Source organism: Dipodomys merriami, unplaced genomic scaffold (assembly GCF_024711535.1).
Source record: "Dipodomys merriami isolate MVZ:Mamm:240054 unplaced genomic scaffold, mDipMer1.0.p SCAF_10, whole genome shotgun sequence".
NCBI lineage: Eukaryota > Metazoa > Chordata > Mammalia > Rodentia > Heteromyidae > Dipodomys > Dipodomys merriami.
In genome coordinates this window covers 3,452,537-3,475,560 of record NW_027202271.1, presented here as the reverse complement: position 1 = coordinate 3,475,560, position 23,024 = coordinate 3,452,537, and the positions used below count along the sequence as shown (strand labels likewise).

General features: G+C 41.9%; 1 protein-coding gene across 8 annotated transcripts in view; it reads right to left on the bottom strand.

Moving 5' to 3' along the window:
- The window catches only part of Dnm1l (dynamin 1 like), a 49,529-nt gene extending 28,360 nt beyond the window's left edge, over window positions 1-21,169 (bottom strand). For 4 of the 8 annotated variants that reach the window (XM_070038631.1, XM_070038640.1, XM_070038667.1 and 1 more), the window contains exons 1-5: window positions 20,932-21,169; window positions 5,327-5,474; window positions 2,493-2,531; window positions 1,067-1,113; window positions 374-445 (exon numbers count right to left, since the gene is read on the bottom strand). In XM_070038631.1, the coding sequence (XP_069894732.1) occupies window positions 374-445; window positions 1,067-1,113; window positions 2,493-2,531; window positions 5,327-5,474; window positions 20,932-21,033 (408 nt within the window). In that variant the 5' untranslated portion in view covers window positions 21,034-21,169. The remainder of the gene's footprint in view (window positions 1-373; window positions 446-1,066; window positions 1,114-2,492; window positions 2,532-5,326; window positions 5,475-20,931) is intronic. The other 4 variants (XM_070038649.1, XM_070038658.1, XM_070038676.1 and 1 more) reach the window with 2 other exon arrangements.
- Between the last annotated feature and the right edge of the window lie 1,855 nt (window positions 21,170-23,024).

Genomic DNA, 23,024 nt, shown 5'->3' with positions numbered 1-23,024 from the left:
AAAAAAATAAGTGTGAAATATTTGACATACATAAAAGTTCTGAGGAACAAAGGGGTTTTTTTGTTGTTGTTGTTTTCTTCATGTTGCTTGGGACCAAATCCAGGGACTTGCACATGCTAAGCATTGTGGTCTCACTGTAAATATAGCCCAGGCTGGTCACAAACTCGATCCTTCTATCTCCATCTCCCATGTGTTGAGATTACAAGTGAGTGGCAAAATACCTAGTGCCAAGAGATCTTAAGCAAAGTTTTTATGTTTGTGAAAACATATTATTTATTTCAAAGATCAAGATTATGAATTATATTATCTACAGAAAACCCTCAGTATTCTATTTGCTGATGTTTATGCCTTCCAGGTCTAAATAGATGCTTACCTTGTTATTTCCTGAAATTCTTTCTGTTTCATTCTCAATTTCTTGTCGAATTTCGTCAAAATCTGTGTAAAGCTAAACACACAAAGCAAATAAAAACTACAATATTCAAAGTGAGATCAAAAGTTCTTAATTGATGGTTTGAGTGTCCATAAACGTCAAGGATGTCTATGCATTTGCTGCAGGAAATTAGCAAATAAATTCTGATGCATATTTTTCTAAGCCATTAACTCATCAATGTTTGGTTCTACAACACTTAATCTCCAAGTTAAACAGACTCCATCTGAAGATTATTGTTAGAAGATTATGGTTAGAACTATATGGTTAGAAATGTTACTGAGACATAATTATTTCTCAAGGGAACAGTTGCTTCAAAGTAACATAACACATTGCTAATGACAAGAAACCAAATTATGGGCTGGGAAGGTGGCTCAGTGGTAGAGTGCTTGCCTTGCATGCATAAGGCCCTGGGTTCGACTCCTCAGCACTACATAAGCAAAAAGAAAAAAGCCAGAAGTGGCACTGTGGCTCAAGTGGTAGAGTGCTAGCCTTGAGCTGAAGAACTGAGGGACAGCGCCCAGGCCCAGAGTTCAGGCCCCACGACCAGACCCAAAATAAAAAAAGAAAGAAATTAAATTATCTGCTAATTTTACAAAGTGGTATTTTCAACACGTTATTTCATTATATCTTAAATACCTTATTTTTGGTGTGAAGAAATTTACCCCATTCTTCAGCTTCTACACCTAGAAAAAAAAAGAAAAAACTCATATACTGAAAACTACAAAAAGTATTTTTTATATTAGGAATTCAAAATGGCTGTACAATAAATTGTTATTTGTTCCTATTTTGCCACTAACTATAAGTTAACAATGCTCGATGAAAATTGTTATTTGTTCCTATGTTGCCACACTAACTACAAATTAAAAAGTTTAATATCTGCTAAACTATACATTTAGCATTTAAAAAACCAGTGCCCCGTACTTCAAATGAGGAACTTCAGGTAGCATCACTCACAAATTTTTCTACCACTTGAAATCTAGATTTTATAGATTATATTTTGTTCACTTCCTATTCTGTTTATACTTACACTTAAGTTACCCGGAAAGAAAAATGAAGAACCCTACTGAATAATGCAAAAAGCACCTATACAAGATTGGTGCACATCACACATTGTGAATATTTGCAATATATGAATGAAGCAGCCGAGTTTTCAGTTTTGTTGTGGTTTTAACATGGTTTCCTGGTCATCAGCTATACAGTCACAATTTGCTGGCTTTAAAGAACTCTCTCAGTGGTACAACTTCTGTCATATTCTCCAGTGGAACTAAGGTAGGAAGAAATGAAATGGAGGAAGAAGGAAAAACCCTTGGTGAGTTGGTACTCTCCATTGAGCTTCCAGTCACAGGTCTGTTCCCCCTGACCTTTTTTTTTTTTTTAAAAAAAAAAAAAAGGAAAATATGTTCACTGTGTATACTGTGTGAAGTGGTCTAAAACTTTGTTTTCCCTTGAGAAATCAGAAATGTTTAATTGTAGAAAAGGTAATCTAACTTTACACCTCTCCCAAGTATAGTGATTTTGCCCTGGCCAAACCCTAATACGTTTTTAAAAGACCTTAATAAGTTAAGAATATTGAATGACGCACATCTGTACCTGAAATCAAAATCAAAACCACTATATGGCAATTACATAAATATTTATCAAGGAAAAGGTGGCTTGATTATTTTGTGGAATAAAGGTAAATAAAATTGGGTCCTCTTTGCAAGTAAAGTTCTCACCGACCTGAAGCATAGTACCTTCTTCCAAGAAGTCTCATTGGAGGGCAGGAGTAATCTAGGTGGACAGAACTCACAGAAGCAGGACTATATACCAACAGGGTATGTTTGATTCATCTTACATAAAGAAGGTCTAGCTTCACAAGCATGTTTTGGAAAATAAAAATGAAATAAAATACATTCACCACTAAAAAAGCTTGCATTCTGATGACAAAAACCACTGAAACCTGTAAGGTGGGTAGGCAAATAAAAATGGAAGAAAAAAATGCACACAGCCTGTAAGAGTACATAAGCACACATGCAGGCAGAATAAGAGAAAGAAGGGCCAGAAACAAATGGAGAAAGGGAACCTTTAGAAAGGTGTCTTGAGTTTTTCCATGTGGCAGGGTCTGTAGTTAAAGAGAAACAGCACAGAATGGTAAGTTTAGCTTATCCCTAAAATTGTTAACTTTTTAAAAGAATAAAATGTCTAGAAACATTACATTTCAAATGCACACAGCATTCAATTATTCAAAATTTACAACTAGAATTAGAGGGAACTATGTACTTCTAAGTAATTTCCCTACATACTATACTGATACCTCAATTACCCCAGAGAGATGGCAGAAAGATTGTTGCATGATGCTCAGTTTTCCTGACAATTTACTTGTGCATATTCAAACACTAAAATATTTCATCTAGTTTTTACAGACTTATAATTAAAATTGATTGTATTTCTCTAAATCATCTAAAATGTTCTGCCCTTAAGGTATTATTGGTAATTTAGGCCTTTACTACATTATAAGGCAAAACCCTCATGGGCTTAATTTATAATCCCTATGCAAAAAGGATTTTTCTGTTCGTGTTCTTTGGGCACTTTCTGCTTAGTTTCCTCCTGTGCTCTCACTGTCAGGCTATCAAAACAGCTCATACTTTACTCTATACGGTAATTTGCTTCTTGATTTCTAATTTCCTCTAGGTTAGAATGACTTAAAGTAAGGTAGAACTGCTTCTCCCAAGAAAAAAGTATCTCTAATTAAGAAACTTAAGAATTATCCCAGAATAAAATATAAAATTTAGTACTCAAATTTATGAAACCTGTGTTATCGCTAGCTGTTATTTAAGTGGAGGAAAATCTCTCTCTCTCTCTCTCTCTCTCTCTCTCTCTCTCTCTCTCTCTCTCTCTCTCTCTCTCTCACACACACACACACACACACACACACACACACACACAAAGCAATAAACTTGGGGGAAATATATATACCTATGTGTGTGTGTGTGTGCGCGCACGCATGTGTGCATGTGTGTGTGTATGCAGATAAAGATATGCAAAAATCTACTGACCCACAACCAAGAAGAGACATCAACACAATGCAGTGGACACACAGCAGAGCTACCAGGGAGCTAACTCACATACAGCTGAAATGTGCCTCTTTCCTAACAAGCAAAGTTTTATCTTAAGGAAACACTGGCTGCATCTACCAAGAGCTTGAGACAAAAAATTAAAAGAGATCTAATGCTATATAGTTTTCATAGCCTGAATTTAAAATATATGAGCCGGGCACCAGTGGCTAACACCTCTAATCATAGCTATTCAGGAGGCTGAGATCTGAGGATTACAGTTCGAAGCCAGCCAAGGCTGGCTCCCTGAAGCTATCTTCAATTAATCACAGAAAAAGCTGAAAGTGAAGTGGTAAGAGTGCCAGCATTGAGCAAATGGAACTCAGGGACAACACCCAGGCCCAGAGTTCAAGCCCCAGAACTAATTAAAATAAAATAAAATATTTCATAAATTTGTTTGAATTTAAAATGACTAAATTCAAGGTTTAGAATTTCAGTTAAGAACTATTACAAAATGCAGCATGATTCATGACACAGCAAGAACACGTCTAATAGAATTAAAAATTTCCTCCATATCTCTGGCAGTATGGCTAGAAAATACCATTTGCTAGCTTCATTCACTTGCTTCAGTGATTCTAGAGTCATAGTGAATGCTCATGACAGCATTCCCCACTTTAAACACAAAACAAGCATCAACTCCTATGATAAATGAAAAAAATAACAACAACAAAAACAACCAAATACAAAAACTCCAGTAGCATCAATTTTGTCAATATATCATCTCATCTTATTTGAAGAAGCAAAATGAAGCTGAAGGAAAATAAATCTATGCAGATAAGAAACAGACACAGTATTCTGCTGCAAAAGCCACTTAACAATTAAGGCAATTTTTAAAGACTTTAATAAAAGAAAATCTAAGCCAGGCACTGAACTAAATTAGAATATTAGATGCAGTACTCTAGAACATTTAAACTCATTATGTATGACTAGCATAATATACACATTTTATAAGCAACTTAAACTCTAATAGACAACATTTCTTAAAATGCCTTTTTAATTCTTTAAAATTTTGCTATATACAAAAATGCATGGTTTCTTATTTGCATATTCTAGGCCTACTTTTCACGTAACATATTTAAGAAAGAGCCTAACTCAGTTTAGCTAGAGTCTAAACCTGAACATGGCAGAGAAGATCTTCAAAATGAAGGTGTTGTATATATTTAAAGTAAAAACTAACAGTAATTTTAAATTAAAAATTTAAATAATAACCCACGCCAATGAAGGGGAATGAAAACTAGCAGGTGTGTGGTGAGACAAGGAAAGGGAAAGTGAGTTAACAATTCTAAGCTAACTGACAGTCAACTCAATTTAAAATGAAAATTTCAGCTAGAACCTAAATGACTTAAGTTGCAAATTAAAGTAGAAACCAAAGACATCAGTATTTAGAGGAGCAAGGCCTGGAGGCATATAATCCCAGCACCAGGGATGCTGAGATGCGAAAATCATGAGTCTAACAGGATAGCCTAGGCTATAGAACCTGCCTTAAAAACAAAAACAAAATCCTTTTTCTTTAAAATAATGGATTAATTACTATGCACTCTGTCACTGGGTCCTTTATTAAATACCACCAATAAGTTTATAAAGCTGAATCACTCAATAGGGACTATTCCCATCAAGTTCATTCATAAAAACAACAAAAATTACTTTCTTCTATTCAGAAACTGTTGTACAACTTCTGTCCACAGGAATTCAGATCTTGCTACAGCCATTAATAATTTCCAATTAACTAATCAAATCATATCTTAGAAACACACCAAAAATGAATAGTTTTTAGATCACTCTTATCCCCAATTGTAATATTTACCATTCTCTTCTCCTGATGTTTTTCGCTTATCCTCTGGTGAGACGTGGACCAGCTGTAGAATAAGAGGCCTCCGGGTGACAATGCCAGTGCCTCTAGGAAGCAGATCCCGCCCTACTAGGCTCTCCAGCACTGAGCTCTTTCCACTGCTCTGAAAATACAACATACAACAAAATAAGTTTAACATGTTTTTCTGTTAAGACTATACTAACAAAGAAGCAAAGGAGGTTTTCTAAAAGAAAACAGTAGAGACTTGTAAAATGAAATTGAGTTTTTCTTATGATATTATTATTCCCTTTTAAGAAACAAACAAACAAAAAAAGAAGCTGGGCACTAGTGGCTCACATCTGTAATCCTAGCTACTCAGGAGGCTGAGATCTAAGGATCTCAGTTCAAAGCCAGCCCAAGCAGAAAAGTCCATGATACTCTACAATTAACTACCTTGAAAAGTCGAAAGTGGAGCTGTAGCTCAAGTGGTAAAGCTTGGAGCAAAAAAGCTCAAGAGACAATGCCTAGGTCCTGTTCAAACCCAGGACTAGCACAAAAAAAAATTAAGTAAAATAAAAGCCCACTCCAGCCAGGTGTCGGTGGCTCACGCCTGTAATCCAGGTACTCAGGAGGCTGAGATCTGAGGATTGCAGTTCAAAGCCAGCCTGGGTAGGAAAGTCTGTAAGACTCTTCTCTCCAATAAACCACTCAGAAAACCAGATGTGGCACTATGGCTCAAGTGGTAAATTGTATGCCTTGAGCTGAAGAGCTCAAGGACAGTAACCAGGCCCAGAGTTCAAGCCCCACGTCTGACCAAAAATAAAAAATATAAACGAAAACATGTTAGCTGGGTTCTGGTGGCTCACACCTGTAATCCTTGCTACTCAGAAAACTAAGATCTGAGGATCACAGTTGGAAGCCAGCCCAGACAGGAAAAGCAGAAAACCAGAAGTGGTACTATAGCTCAAAGTGGTGGAGCACTCAGGGACAGCACCTGGGCCCAGAGTTCAAGCCCCATGATCAAAACAAAAAAGGCTAACTTGAAGTGAATCGCAATAGGCTACATATTATTTGATGACAGAAATGGATAAACAGGGCTGGGAAGGTGGCTCAGTGGTAGAGTGCTTGCCTTGCAATGCATGAGGCTCTGGGTTTGATTCCCCAGCACCACATAAGCAAAAAGAAAAAAGCCGGAAGTGGCGCTGTGGCTCAAGTGGTAGAGCGCTAGCCTTGAGCTGAAGAGCTGAGGGACAGCACCCAGGCCCAGAGTTCAGGCCCCACAACCGGGAAAAAAAAAAAAAAAAAAAAGGATAAACAGCAAGTAAGTACCTGCCACGGGCTGGGGATAAAGACAGTTGGGAATGACTCCTAATGGATAAAATGTTTGTTTGGAGGATGCCAATAAGATTCAAAAAATTAAGTTTATGGTGATGGTCGTATAACTCCATAAAGATGATGGAAACTATTGACTTACATATTTCAAATATATTAACTTTATGGTATGCAAGTTGTATCTCAATAAAGCTATTCAAAAACAAAGGTGGGCCAGACACAGTGGCTCCCATCTATAATCCCAGCTATTCAAGAAACAGAGATCAGGAGGATCAGTTCAAGACCAATCTGGGCAAAAAGTTAACAAGAAACACCATGTCAATAAATAATAGGTGTGGCACTTCATAACTGTGGTTCCAGCTAAATAAGAGGCACAGGAAAGAGTCCCAGGCTGACCTAGGCAAATTTGAGACCTTATCTAAAAAAATAACCTGCTAGGCTCTGGTGGCTCATGCCTATAATCCTAGCAACTCAGGAAGCTAAAACCTAGATATAGAGGTTCAAAGCCAGCAAAGTTTGCAAGACCTCATCATCTCCAATTAACCAGCAAAACAAAACAAAAAAGCTAGAATAGAGGCATGGCCCAAGGGGTAGAGCACCCACCATGAGCAAGAAAGCTGAGTAAGAGTGTAAGACCCTGAGTTCAAGTCCTAGTACTGGCACAACAAATAAGTAAAGAAATAAGCTAACAGTAAAAAAGGCCTAGAGGGGGGCTGAGAAGGTGGCTCAGTGGTAGAGCACTTGCCTTGCATTCATGGGGCCTGGGTTCGATTCCTCAGCACCACATAAGCAAAAAGAAAAAAAGCCGGAAGTGGCGCTGTGGCTCAAGTGGTAGGGCGCTAGCCTTGAGCTGAAGAGCTGAGGGACAGTGCCCAGGCCCAGAGTTCAGACCCCACGACAGGACCCAAAAAAAAAAAAAAAAAAAAGGACTAGAGGCGTGACTAGGTGACAGAGCACTTACCTACCAAGTACAAAGCCCTGAGTTCAAACCCTAGCTACACAAAAAAAAGTGTGAAGCACAATATATGCATGCACAGAAAAGCCACAAGCCATAGTGAAACCACCCATCTGTATAGTGCTTATTACTTACCACTTTTAATATGACAATAGCAAGTACACATCCAAATTTACCTTTACTCTGCTGGAGGGAATGTAAATAACTACCTCAACCCTGAGGAACAAGAAAGAATAAAAGGGGGCTGGGAAGGTGGCTCAGTGGTAGAGTGCTTGCCTTGCATGCATGAGGCCCTGGGTTCGATTCCTCAGCACCACATAAACAAAAAGAAAAAAGCTGGAAGTGGCTCTGTGGCTCAAGTGGTAGAGTGCTAGCCTGAGCTGAGGGACAGCGCCCAGGCCCAGAGTTCAGGCCCCACGACTGAACCCAAAAAAAAAAAAAAAAGAAAAAGAAAGAAAGAATAAAAGTAGCCGAGCAACAATGGTTCACACTTGTAATCCTAGCTACTCTGGAGGCTAAGATCTGAGGATCATGGTTCAAAGCCAACCCAGGCAGGAAAGTCCATGAGACTCTTACCCTCAATTCAGCCCCCAAAAAGCTGGAAATGGAGCTGTGGCTCACAGTGGTAGAGCTCTACCCTTGAGCAAAAGAAGCTCAGGAACAGCACCAAGGCCTGAGTTCAGGCTCCAGGACTGGTAAAAACAAAACAAAACAAGACATTTCCCTTTTCTTGGTACCTCCCAGAAATTCCCAAACATGTACAATGAGACAGTTATAGGCATAGTCTGTTGGTGCCATTGCTTATCTAAACCGCTATAACAATGGAGAACACACTAATGCACCTATTATATATATTTTTCATGGCATATTACAATTTGTGTATAAATATGCATTGGGGATTATAAATATATGAATTAATTTCATTACTATAAGAACACTGCAGAAGAGCACATACGACTTGACACCTTATTTCTTCAGGTATAAAACCATGTAAGACAATACTCTATATTATTCAGGTCATCTCTATATATGTAGTGAAGTTTGTGGGCGTGGTTAATAGCAAATTCAAGAAAGTGGTTCTCCCTCTCTCTGGTTAACAAGAGAAATTCAAATGTCTACCAAAGCCTCAACTCCTGATCTGGAAGATAAGTTTAACAGTGTTCATAACATTACTGAATAAGTTACTCCTTTTCTTGACATGTCAGTATTTCAAAACAATACTGAAATACCACAGATGTGGTGTGTGACCTCACACTGAGAGGATAAGAACATTTCCATTCCCTTTCATACCCAAGCAGACTCATGATGTAGCAATGCAGCCTGAATACAGGATACAGACAACTCCTGTGTCCACCTGTCCATTCTATAAAAATGATCTAGATACTCTCCAGTGTCCAGTTAAAGTATTATTTTTTTTAGCCAGAAACAGATAACTGTAAAAATTCAGGAAATATCTCAATTTTAAATTTCAATCTGACTTCACGTTTTTGATAGGAAATAAAAAAGCTTCTGTTCTCTCATTATTCCTTTGCTTCTGCTTCACTCATTTTAAAAGAACAGTTGTCAGGTACTGGTGACTACTAGAGAGGCTGAGATCTGAGGTTCAAAGCCAGCCCTGGCAGGAAAGTCTGTGAAACTCTTATCTCCAATTAACCACCAAAAAGCTGTACTTTTGACTCACTAGCTTAGATAAAAAAAGCTAAAGGATAGTGCCTAGGACCTGAGTTCAAACTCTAGTACTGTCACGTGCATGCACACACGTGAGTGCTACAGGAGCTGTGTGGCACAAAGGCTTGGATACGACCTGGGGAGCCCCATCCCGAAGACCTGAACCAGAGGCTTTAGTTGGAGATGAGGCTGGAGGGAGCAGTCAGTAAGGTGTGCCTGGATGCTGACACAGCTGCTCTTACCTGCCTCAAGTCTGACACTAATAGGCTAATTTCACTTCTGTGGCAACGAAATGCCAGATATTTATAGGACCATAGTTCCTTCTGAAATGAAATACACACATCACTTTCATTGGTAGTGAGGGGGACTTTCACTCAATGCTTATGTGCCAGGACCTGCCACATTAGGAAAATGTTTAAGTGAACCTAATGGTTAGGTGGCTGGGTAGGGCCCTATGAGGACTCTGGCAGCATGGTGATTCATTTGATGCTTCTACAGATCAGAGAAACCTGGTTCAAGTGGAGAGATAATGGACCCTACCTTCATCTGACACATTACCTGAAGACTGAACACCAGGACTAGAGGTTGTCACATTATCTCTGACTTCAGTGAAGTTCAAATTTGAATGGAACTACCTGAATTGCCATTGCTTAGTCGCTTCAGAAGTAGACTCAGTCACTTCTTTGACATTACAGCTCCTAAAACTCACCTAATTGGTTATCCTGCTCTTAAAGTAAGTCTATCTATGTAGCAACACTCAACTCACACTGACACCCAGGGAATGTAGACCAGAGCTAATGACACCCACACTGAGAACCAACAGGTTCAGAGCCAAAGGTTTAGTGCCTGCTGACCAGCCTATGAGGCCCTGGGTTCAAAGCTTTATTTCATCTCTGTCGCCAAAAATTAAAATAATAATAATAATAATAAATTTGAAAAAAAAATTTAAACTGGGTGCCAGTGGCTTGCACCTGTAATCTAGCTACTCAGGAGGTTGAGATCTGAGGATCACGGTTCAAAGCCAGCCTAGGCAGCAAAGTCTGTGAGAATCTTATCTCCAATTAACCACTATGAAACTGGAAGTGGCTCTGTGGCTCAGAGTGGTACAGCACTAGCCTTGAGTGGAAGAACTCAGGGACAGCGCCCAGACTCTGAGTTCAAGCCTTACAACCAGCAAAAACAAAAAACAAAACCCCCATAACTTTAACATGTTGCCTTTATTTCTCATATCACAGCAGCATTTCCTGGAATTAGCACTGGCCCCTGTGCTTAACTTGATTTCTTTTTCTTTTTCTTTTTTTTTTTTGGGTCCGGTCGTGGGGCCTGAACTCTGGGCCTGGGCACTGTCCCTCAGTTCTTCAGCTCAAGGCTAGCACTCTACCACTTGAGCCACAGTGCCAGTTCCAGCTTTTTTCTATTTGCTTATGTGGTGCTGAGGAATTGAACCCAGGACCTCAGGCATGCAAGGCAAGCGCTCTACCACTGAGCCACCTTCCCAGCCCCTTAACTTGATTTCTCTACTCAGATTTTAATCAATTTTGATTATTACATTTTAAACACTGAAATCTAATTCATTTCTTTTTAATAGTATGTCAATACATGCAGACTAAACAAAATATGCTCATAAGCTGCCAGATTAAAAAAAAATTCCGGAAGTGGCGCTGTAGCTCAAGTGGTAGAGCACTCGCCTTGAGCTGAAGAGCTGAGGGACAGTGCCCAAGCCCAGAGTTCAAGCCCCACGACCAACAAAAAAAAAAAAAAAAAAAAAAAATTCCTTATGGATTCACCTATTATAAATAGAATTGGCTTCTTCAACAACTGGTTAGGTAATTGCTTTCCCCTGGTGACTTTAAACATCCAGTGTTCCAACAGAATTTAAGACGCTACTGATAGCCCAGAGTTCCAAAGTAGCAAAGTCACAGCTGGTCTGCTCTGAAAGTAGAGCTTACTAGCATTCCAAGGCCTTCAGCTTTGTCATCTCCACATACTCCCAAAGCGGACTGCATATTCTGGAGATGTTAAGGAGTGACAGAAGTGTGTTGCCAAACTGCACAGAGTGCAGCTGGATTCACAGTGCTTTGAATTCCATCTCCAGATGTGTCCTTCCACTGAAAAGGCTTTGTTACATTTTGGCCCTTTTCCCTTGGTAACTGGTATCATGCAAGGGTGAGGAATTATAAATGGTCATTTACTCCACGCTAACCAAAGCTGATTCATTTTTTTAGCTTGTAATTTACTTTTCAGACACTTCTTGAATTATTTTGTTTGGAGGGTCCCAGCATTTACTTAAGGCCTCTTAATTTGCTTGGCTTCTTTGCTTGGCTAGCACTCTACCACTTGAGCCAAGTCTCCAGACTGGCTTTTTTGCTGGTTATTATGGAGATAAGAGTTTAAGAGACTTTTCTGCCTATGCTGGCCTCAAATTGCCATCCTCTGGATCTCAGTTTCCTGAGTAGGTAGGATTACAGGTATGACCCACAAATATCCAGCTTAATTCTTCATTTTGATAAAACTGGTAACGATGGACTTTTCTTGACTTTTCAATTTATTTTGGATAATTATAGCTTTACAAAGTTCCTTAGTATTTACTTTTCTGGGATATTTCCCATAATATTCTCAAACATATTAATCTTATATTAAATAGTTAAACTAAAATGGTTTTACCTTACAATTCAAATATTCTTTCTTAGAACAAAGTATGAATCCAAAGTTTAAGGCTCTTTACAATTTGTGGTTTTAACGTGTAGTTCTCACTGAATAATTAACCCAAATGTAACAATAAAACTAACATATCAGGCTGGGAAGGTGACTCAGTGGTAGAGCGCTTGCCTTGCATGCTTGAGGCCCTGGGTTCGATTCCTCAGCACCACATAAGCAAAAAGAAAAAAGCCGGAAGGGCGCTGTGGCTCAAGTGGTAGAGCGCTAGCCTTGAGCTGAAGAGCTGAGGGACAGCGCCCAGACCCAGAGTTCAGGCCCCACGACTGGACTCCCCCCCCCCAAAAAAAAAAAACTAACATCAACTGTCTAAAACGCAAACTTTTTAATGTTGCAGATCCAAAAGTATTTAGGGAAGAATTTTTCTTGGTTAGGAGACAAGCTGTGTTCTCTGAATCATGAAAGAAAACAGACATTCAGAGATCAAATAAAGCTATGAACTTAAATAGCAGAACTGATATCCATTTTAAAAAATTGTGCTTTGGCCAGGCACTAGTGGCTCACACCTGTAATCCTAGCTACTCAGGAGGCTGAGCTCTGGGGACTGAGGTTCAAAGTCGGACTTGGCAGGAAAGTCTCCAATTAACCACCAATTAACCACAAAAAATTAAGAAGGTAGACTTTTGGTTCAAGTCAAATAGTGCTAGCCTTGAGCACAAAAGTTCAGGCACAGTGCCCAGGATTGTCACAAAAATAAGTAAAAATTTAAAATTTTCTACTTTATGAAACTTGAGGTTTAGCTCCATAGAATATGTGTTCAGTATATAAAAGGCCATGGGTTTAATCCCCAGGTCCTCCATCCCCCAAAACAACCAACGAATAAAAAGCCACAACCACTTTTTCCATAGAAGCTGAAAAGTGCAAGACCAGTGACATGAATGTGCTAAGAAACTCAGTGAATCCAAGTAGCATAAAAAAGATATCCATATGGGCACAAACTAAAACCAAACTATTCAAAGACAAAAATGCCAATATTGAGAGCAGCAAGAGAGAAACAGAAGTGACTGATTTATCAATTGCATACAATGGATCCTCAAATAAGATGGACAGATCTGTCACCAAAAACAATATGGGGTTGTCGGGCACTGGTGGCTCACGCCTGTAATCCTAGCTTCTCAGGAGGCTGAGATCTGAGGATCGAGGTTCAAAGCCAGCCCGGGCAGGAAAGTCTTTGAGACTCTTATCTCCAATAAGCCACTAGAAAACTGGAAGTGGCACTGTGGCTCAAGCAGTAGAGCGCTCACCTTGAGCTGAAGAGCTGAGGGACGGCGCCCAGGCCCAGAGTTCAAGCCCCATGACCGACAAAAAAAAAAAAAAAAAAAAAAAAAATGGGGAGTCAGAGCAGTAGGACAAATTTAATTCCAACATTCATGCAGAATATTCATAGGCCTCAACTAACCAAGATAACCTTGAAAAACACAAAGTTGGGAGATGCATACATCTCCATTTCTGCCTTGGTTGTTTTCTAGGTAGGGGCTTGCTTTACGCTCAGGCCAGCCTCCCTGTGATTCTATCTGTGCCTCTGGTGTCACTGGGGACAGCAGGTACATGCCACTGTGCTCAGCTTTTGTGCCTCCTCTAGAGTTGGAGTCACCAGCACAGGCTGCCATGTCCAGACATCAATGGAGATGGATTCTCTTAAACTTTTGTGCCCAGGATGCCTTGAACTATGATCACCTAATTTCCACCTCCCAGCGAGCTAGGATTATTGGTGTAAGCTGGCTTCATACATTCTAATTTCAAAGTTGACTATTAATCTATAGTAATCAAAACATAGGGATTAAAATATGAAAAAGAACTCAGAATCCAGATTTTCAACAATGGTACCAAGACACTATTCACTGGAGAAAAAATTGTCTCTTCAGAAAGTAGTGCTAGTTTAACTGGATAGGCATATGTAAAAGATGAAGCTGGACTCCTACTTCAAAGAAGACAATTTTTTTTCTGGGAAGAAAAAAAAACCTAAACATACAAGCTCAGGATTTGGCAATACCTTGTACAAGACAGTGTACCCCTAGCTACACTGAAGGCTGAGAATTGAGTTTTGAAGCCAGACTGAGCAAACAAATCTGAGAAGACTCTTATCTCCTATTAATTAGCAAAAATCTGGAAGTAAATTGCGAACCAGTGGCTAACATCTAGAGACTGAGATATGAGGATCGTGGTTCCAAGTCAGCAGGGGCAGGGAAGTCCAAAAAGCAGGAAGCAAAGCTGTGGCTCAACTGGTAGAATACCATCCTTGAGCCAAACAGCTAAGGGAAAGCATGAGGCCCTGACTTCAAGCCTCAGTGGACAGAGAGAGAGGAGGAGGAGGCACAAACAAGACTTGTCAAAATTAAAAACGTTTGTGTGCCAAAGAATACTATCAAGAAGGTGAGAAAACAACTTACAAGAAGGAGTACTTACAAACCAAACAATGTCGAAGCATGAGTGTCTAGAACTTTGAAAATACTATAACTTACCCTGCTGGAGTAGTTAGAGTGGTAGAACATCTGCTTTGTAAGGCCCTAAATTCAAATCCTAGTGCCACCAAGAAAAGGGAGAAAGTTTGTGTGTGTATGTGTGTGTGTGTGTGTGTGTGTGAGTCATGGAGCTTGAACTCTGGGCTTGGGCACTATCCCTGCGCTCTTCAGCTCAAGGCAAGTGCTCTACTGCTTGAGCCACACGCCCCTTCCAGTTTTCTGAGTGGTTTACTGAAGATAAGAGTCTCATGGACTTTCCTACCCAGGCTGGTTTTGAACCATGATCTTGAGATCTCAGCCTCCTGAGTAGCTACGATTATAGGCGCAAGCCACCGGTGCCCAGTAGAGAAAGAATTCTTACAGCTCAACAATAAAAGGAAAACTATAACAAGCACATGAAACTTTGCCATGCATCATTAGTCACTAAGGAAAGACAAAGCAAAACCACAAGGATATAATAATTTATGTCCACAATTAGAATAGCTATAACCAAAAGAATCAGATAACAGCAAATGTCCATAAGGCTATAGAAAAACTGAAATCTGTGCTGGGAAGGTGGCTCAGTGGTAGAGCGCTTGCCTTGCATGCATGAGGCCCTGGGTTCGATTCCTCAGCACCACATATGCAAAAAGAAAAACAGCCAGAAGTGGCGCTGTGGCTCAAGTGGTAGAGCACTAGCCTTGAGCTGAAGAGCTGAGGGGACAGCTCCCAGGCCCAGAGTTCAGGCCCCACGACTGGACCCAAAAAAAAGAAAGAAAAACTGAAATCCTCACAGAGTACTGGGGCAAGCTGTAAAGTGATACAGGCCTGGTGGAAAAGTTGGGTGACTCCCCAAAATGCTAAACTTAAGAGTAACTGTATGACCCAGCAATCTTAACTCTATGCCAAAGGGATTGGCAAATGGTATTGAACAAATATTTGAACACATAAGTAAACACAGCAACACTACTCATCATGGTTAATGGTACAAATCACCTAACTGCCCATCAGTGGATGAATAATGAATAAAATGTGGTCTATATAAATAGAATAGATTATGCAGCCATAGAAATGAACAAAATACTGACATGTGCTACAACATGATTTAAAAAGTTACACTAAAATAAGCCAGACATAAATCATCACATATTATGTAATTCCTTTCTGTGCAGTATCTAGAATAATTAAGTCCACAGAGAAAGACTGGTGTGTGCCAGGAGCTGGGGAAAGGAAAAATAGGAAGTGAATGTTTTGTGGGTACGAAGTTTCTCTTCTGCTGTCAAATGTTTGGACCTAAACAGAGGTAGCAGTTTCCCATTATGAATACATAGCCACTGAACTGTCTCTATGAGTATTTCCTTTTTTTACAGTATCAAATTTCATACAAGTTGATTCCTATTGATCATTAAAACCCAAATCTCTTCTCCATTTTCATATTGAAATCAATGAAATAAGGCACCAAATGCAAGTGCGCTACTTCAGCAAGGCCAGGCCACAAGCTCAAGCTGGTGGCGCCTGCATTGTGCTACATGTGGTTTGAGTTACCTCCCCTCCCAAGTCTCAATTTCACAGGGATTAAATTCCCCTGGTTGAGTCACAAAAGTTGTTTTAAGTTTTATCTCCTTCACCACCTGCCAAGCATAGCAGGATCTGAAAGTATCAACCTTCTCTGTTCTTTCCACAGAGGGAATAAGGAGGGCAGTTTATTTAGCTAAGTAACAAAAATGAGTACAAATGAGAGCTATAAATATGCTCAAAACTCCTCAGCCCCTCCAGTAAGTATTATTTGGTTCATCTAAGAAGTGAAGATAGGGCTGGGAAGGTGGCTCAGTGGCAGAGCACTTGCCTTGCATGCATGAGACCCTGGGTTCGATTCCTCAGCACTACATAAGAAAAAAGAAAAAAGCCGGAAGTGGCGCTGTGGTTCAAGTGGTAGAGTGCTAGCCTTGAGCTGAAGAGCTGAGGGACAGTGCCCAGGCCCACAGTTCAGGCCCCACGACCGGACCCAAAAAAAAAAAAAGTGAAGATTCAGTACACTGAAGAGCTGGCTAATGCTGTCTAAGAATTGATGTTTTGGAGTAAGAATGCCACCAAAATCAACATGGTTCTCTGTTTTTTGTTGTTGGTTTGCCAGTCCTGGGGCTTGAACTCAAGGCCTGGGCACAGTCCCTGAGCTTCTGATAAAGGCTAGCACTAAGCCACATTCCCAGCCCAACATAGTTCTCTGTTCAAAGCTCTTTAATTCAACCTCTGAATCATTCCTACTTTTCCAAGTATAGTACAGTTCAGTTCTAGCTCTATGAACCAACTGCATCTGAATCACCTTTGATACTATGCAAAAAATCAAGTTTCAGCCAGGTGTCAGTGGCTCACACCTGTAATGCTAATGAGTTAGGAAGCTGAGATCTGAAGATCATGGTTGAAAAGCCAGTCCAGGCAGGAAAGTCCACTAGATTCTTTATCTCCGATTAATCACAAAAAGGAGAAAACAAAAAAGCTGAAAGTATAAAGCTAAGGGACAGCGCGCACACCTTGAGTTCCAGCCCCAGGACTGGCACAAAAAAAAGGTATATGGAGTATGATTCAGGAAATTTATTTCAAACTGATTCGTGTGTGTGTGTGTGTGTGTGTGTGTGTGTGTGTGTGTGTGTGTGTGTGTGTGTGTGTGTGTGTGTGTGTGTGTGTGTGTGTGTGTGTGTGTGTGTGTGTGTGTGTGAGAGTGAGAGAGAGAGAGAGAGAGAGAGAGAAAGTGAGAGAGAGAGAGAGAATGTATTGGTACTGGGGCTTGAACCTAGGGTCTCAAGTCCTCACTTAGCTTTTTTGTTCAAGGCTAATCCATCTCAAATTAATCTGAAAAAAAAAAAAAAACAGATTTGTTCTTAACAAGATGGGACTTCAGCTACAGTCATTTGTTCTCAACTAGATGGGACTGCAACCATTTAACGCACAGGTAATAAGGACATATATTGTTTTTACAAGGACATGATCTTAAGTATGGGAAGTTTACTAGTCAGAACTAAGTACCAACACCCACTTATATAAATTCCAGTCTGGACTCTCACTGGACATCACTCCATTAAATAAGAATGTAAAGTGGCTGTGTGTGTTACACAATATCAGAGAGTAAAAGTGGCATACATAGATAACAAAGTTGTGGTATACTAAAAGAAATTGTTTCTAGTCCTTATTTCTTCGGAACTTGAATAATAAAAGGCTAGATTTGGGGGGGGGGATGGAAGGGGAGAAGGAAAGAGTTGGGGAGGGAAAGGATTGTAGGGAAAAAACAAAGGAGTGGGTAACAATGCTTCATAGGAAATGTACTCATTACCTCACTCATACAACTGTAACCCCTCTGTACAGCAACTTTTTTTTTTTTTGGGTCCGGTCATGGGGCCTGAACTCTGGGCTTGGGCACTGTCCCTCAGCTCTTCAGCTCAAGGCTAGTGCTCTACTTGAGCCACAGCACCACTTTCGGCTTTTTTCTTTTTGCTTATGTGGTGCTGAAGAGTCGAACACAGGGCCTCATGCATGCAAGCAAGCGCTCTACCACTGAGCGAACTTCCCAGCCCTCTGCACAGTATCTTTACAATAAAAAAATATACTTTCATCCAGTAAGGAATTTTACTGACATCAAGAAATGACTCTTCCTACTAGACTGAGCACTACTGGTAACTTAATGACTTCCAATTGGGTGGAGACTCTTCTTCCTTGACCATTTTGACAACTAACAGGTTTACTGCCTGAAATAAACTACTTGATTTTAAATTATTTATGTGGCTACACCTAGTGACAGCCTGGTCCTTTTACTGCTTTGTACCTAAAATGCACTGCCAAGTCCTTCTAAAGTGGGCTGGGAAGGTGGCTCAGTGGTAGAGCACTTGCCTTGCATGCATGAGGCCCTGGGTTCGATTCCTTAGCACCACATAAGCAAAAAAAAAAAAGCTGAAGTGGCACTGTTGCTCAAGTGGTAGAGCGCTAGCTTTGAGCTGAAGAGCTGAGGGACAGTGCCCAGGCCCAGAGTTCAGGCCCCACGACCAGACCAAAAAAAAAAAAAAAAAAAGTCCTTCTAAAGGAAAGTGTCTGGTCCACAGCTTGACAACACTTCCAAATGACTACAGAAAAGAATTTAAATTTACATCAGCTCTTCTAATTGTATTTACAAATACAGAGCAATTTCGAGGATGGAAATCTAGTGCTTTAAAATATTACCTACTTACAGAAAGCAAGTCCTTCATTCAAAATACGCAGAAAGCAGTTATTACATTTCCTAGACTGAACAGAATATTTCAGTAAATATTTTATATGCCAGATATTTTAATATGTACTCAATAACAATACTGCTCATGATTTATTGTTTGATGGTAGAGAGCATGAATCATTACAGACCTTAAGTGTAACAAATACTAGAGGCCAGGCACTGGTGGCTGTAATCTTAGCTATTCAGGAGGCTGAGATCTGAGGATGGAGGTATGAAACCAGCCCAGTGAAACAAACTGGAGAGACTTATCTCCAATTAACTAGCAAAAGCGAAGTGGAGTTGTAGCTCAAGTGACGGAGTGCTAGCTTTGAGAAAAAAAGCCAAACAAGTGGCACAAAGTGAAAATGTGTGTGTGTGTGTGTGTAGGTAGGGTTGAGCAGAATACATATATTCTTTCTTTTTTAATATTTTTGGCATAGACCAAGACTTGAACTCCATATCTGACATTTTCATTCATTGGCTGGTGCTCTACCCATGGGACCCATGCCTCCAAACCCTAACAGAATATAAATCCTGTAATAGAGCAAGAAAAATTGTTTCAAAATTAGTTTCTATTTCTCTATTTAAAGAATAAATACATAAACACATAAAATAAGGAAATAGGTGGTCTCTAGAGTTTGCAGTACTTGGATAAACTCTAATATTCTGAACATTAAATCCCTCCATAGTTTCATTTTATAACAAGAAGTAATGATGTACCTCATGGTGAAAAATATGGACAAATATTCCATCTTAAAAAAAAAGGCCACCATAAAGATATCAAAGTACTTAAATCTATATACTTAAATACTATGGAAGCCACATTTCTCCGACCTTCAGTGAAAAAGTACTATGGTTCCTCTACAATCAAGAAAAAGTAGGGAGGAAAAAATAAAACGGGGCTGGGAATGTGGCTTAGTGGCAGAGTGCTTGCATACCATGTATAAAGCCCTGGATTCAATTCCTCAGTGCCACATAAACAGAAAAGGCCTGAAGTGGTGCTGTGGCTCAAGTGGTAGAGTGCTAGCCTTGAACAAAAGCTTAGGGACAGGGCCCAGGCCCTGAGTTCAAGCCCCAGGACTGGCTAAAAACAACAACAACAAAAAAAAAAACCCACCCTTTTGTCTTCTAGATACATTTTTGTCATTCTAGATACATTTCCTCAACATCTCTAAGCAGATAATAATACATCAATTATAGTTACAGAAACTGTGTGTGTATGTGTGTGTGTGATCCAACATGAAAAGGCCAAAGAACCTGATGCCAAAAATTGTGTGTATGTGTGAGAGTGAGAGACCCAACAAGGAAAGGCCAGAGAACTTGAGAGAGGGGGAGGGAGAGGGAGAGGAAGGAGGAGGGGAGAGAGGGAAAGAGAGAGGGAGAGAGACAAGGGTAGGGCAGGAGGGAAAGAAAGACGGGGGGGGGGGGGGGGAGGGGGAAGAGCGAGGGAGGAGAGAGGGGGGAAGGAGAGGGGGGAGAGAGGTGGAGGAGAAAGGGGGGAAGGGAAGAGGGAGGGGGAAGGAGTGTTTGTGTCCTTAGAGGGAAAAGCCAGTGTGAGTGAGTGAGTGAGTGTGTGTGTGTGTGTGTGTGTGTGAGAGAGAGAGAGAGAGAGAGAGAGAGAGAGAGAGAGAGAGAGAGAGAGAGAGAGAGAGAGAGAGAGAGAGAGAGAGAGAGTCCTAACACGGAAAAGCCAGAGACCTGGTGCCAAATTCAGGTCACAACCCCCAAAACTGTGGGAGGCCAAAACACAGACCACGTAGAAAACCTAGCTATTCCCACAGAACCGGATGCTGTGGGATTTGGGGCATTTTTTTTCTTTCCCCGCCAGCTCGGCGGTTTTTTTGGGTTGCAAGCCCCTGGGGGCCACAGGGCCTCGCAGCTCCGCACTCCCCGGGCCAGAAGACGGGGGAGACGGGGCCGCCTCGCCCCCACCGCCCGGCCCACCGGCGCGTCCCCCAGGTGCCCTTGGAAGAGGCGGCCGCGAACTGAGCCGCACCCGGGCCGGCGGCCTCCAGTTCGCCCCGCCCGCCCTGCCCGCCCCGCCCGCCGGCCCGGGCCTCTGCGCAGGCTCCGCCCCTTGCCGCCCCGCCGGGCCCCGGGTCTCCGCCCGCTGCCCCTCACCCCGAGGACGAGCCGGCGCGGCGCAGGCCTCCCGACCCGGGACCCCCGGCAGGGCCCTACCCTCACGCCCGCGGCGGGCGGCCCCGAGGCGGGCGCGGCCACCACTCCAGCCCGGGGCTCCGGCCTGGCGAACGCGGCCCTTGACTCTCACCTGCGTCCCCACCACGACGATCTGCGGCAGCTGGATGATGTCGGCGCCCACGGTATTGAAGACGTCCTGTAGCTTGTTGATGACAGGAATGAGGGCCTCCATGGCTCCCGAAACCCGGGACCCCCGACCGGCTGGCTGCGGCAATGAATGGGGGACCCAGCCCAGAACCTGCCTCGTCCTCCGCTCCACCGCCCTCTCCTCGGGAGCTCGCACCCATTGGACCCTGCCGCCGACTCTCGGCCCCCTCCCGGCAGGCCATGCGCCTCGAAGGGCGTGGGGAGAAGCAAAGCCTACCGGGAGATGTAGTTTTGGAGCGAAGGACCGAGGATGCCTTCGGCTCCCAGAAGGCTGTGCGGCATGGGCTGGGCCCAGAGCCCGCTGGAGGCGGGGAGGGAGGGGGATCGAGGCCACACGTCCTGTCAAAAACCTGGGGAGCGAAACGGGGAGAACCGGAGGCAAGAGACATTTCCACACCTGTCCTAGAGGCGCGATGGATGTGACAACACTGGGTGTGTTAGGAATAGCGATGTAAACACTAATAGGGGTGTTACCAACAATAACGTAAATGTCAACACAAGTCGGAAGCGAAAGTAAATACTGAAGTCCTCAAAGGAATTGGTGTTGTAAGACAGAAAATAGAGGGGGTGGGAATGTGGCTTACTGGTAGAGTGCTTTTCTAGCATTCATGAAACAAGAGCCACCAGTACCGGGTGAAAACTATTAAAGATAAAAAATATAAGAGCCGACGGCGGTGGCTCACGCCTGTAATCCTAGCTACTCAGGAGGCTGAGATCTAAGGATTATGGTTCAAAGCCAGCCCGGGCAGGAAAGTCCGTGAGACTCTTATCTCCAATAAACCACCAGAAAACCGGAAGTGGGGCTGTGGCTCAAGTGGTAGAATACTAGCCTTGAGCTGAAGAGCTGAGGGACAGTGCCCAGGCCCAGAGTTCAAGCCCCATGACTGACAAAAGAAGAAGAAGAAGAAGAAGAAGGATATTAATTAGAATAAACAGATAATGGCATTTTGTAAAACATTTTTTTGGGGGGCGGTCTGGTCGTGAAGCCTGAACTCTGGGCCTGAGCGCTGTCTTCAGCTCTTAAGCTCAAGGCTAGTGCTCTACTACTTGAGTCACAGCGCCACTTCCGGCTTTTTTCTTTTTGCTTATGTGGTGCTGGGAAATTGAACCCAGGGCCTCACGCATGCAAAGCAAACGTTCTACCACTGAGCCACCTTCCCAGCCCCTTGTAAAACTTTTTTATATATAAAAAGGCCCTCATTTTTAGGATACAATTCAATGAACTACTTGGGGCAAAAGAAAGGGACAGAAAAATCACAGTAGTGAAACATTACAAACTGATAAAACTAACTGAAGGTTGTGTATAGCTATGCATTGTATTATTCCTTGCTTTTTTTGTTCGTTTATTTTGTCAGTCATGGGACTTGAATTCAGGGCCTGAGTTTGTTCACTCGGGGTTAGCACTTTATTTGAGCACAATGCCATTTCCAGTTTTCTGGTGGTTAAACTGGAGATAAAGAATCTCAAGGCCTTTCATGCTCAGGCTGCCTTCCAAACACAGTCCTTAAATCTCAGCTTCCTAAGTAGCTAGGATTTCAGGTGTGAAACAATGGCATCCAGCTTCCTTGGGTTATTTCAGTGTTGACATTTTCCAAAATGTTTGGACACAGTAAAAACAATTCATGTAAATGGACACACACACACACACACACACACACACACACACACAGAATAGCAATGCAAGCCAGGTGCCACTTACTCACATCTAACTACTCAGGAGGCTAAGACCAGAGGATCATGGTTCAAAGGATCATGGCAGGAAAGTCTGTGAGACTCTAAATCAGCAAAAAGCCAAAAGTAGAGCTGTGGCTCAAGTGGTAGAGCATCAACCTTGAGCAAAAAAGTTCAGGGACAGCACCCAAACTCTGAGTTCAAGCCATAGGACTAATGCGTGTGTGCATGCTCACACACACACACTAGTGATGTAGCTGGGAGTGGTGGTATATGCCTGTAATCTCAGCACTTGGAAAGCAAGGCAGGAGGATGGCAGCATAGGGTCTTTCAGGCCAACCTGTG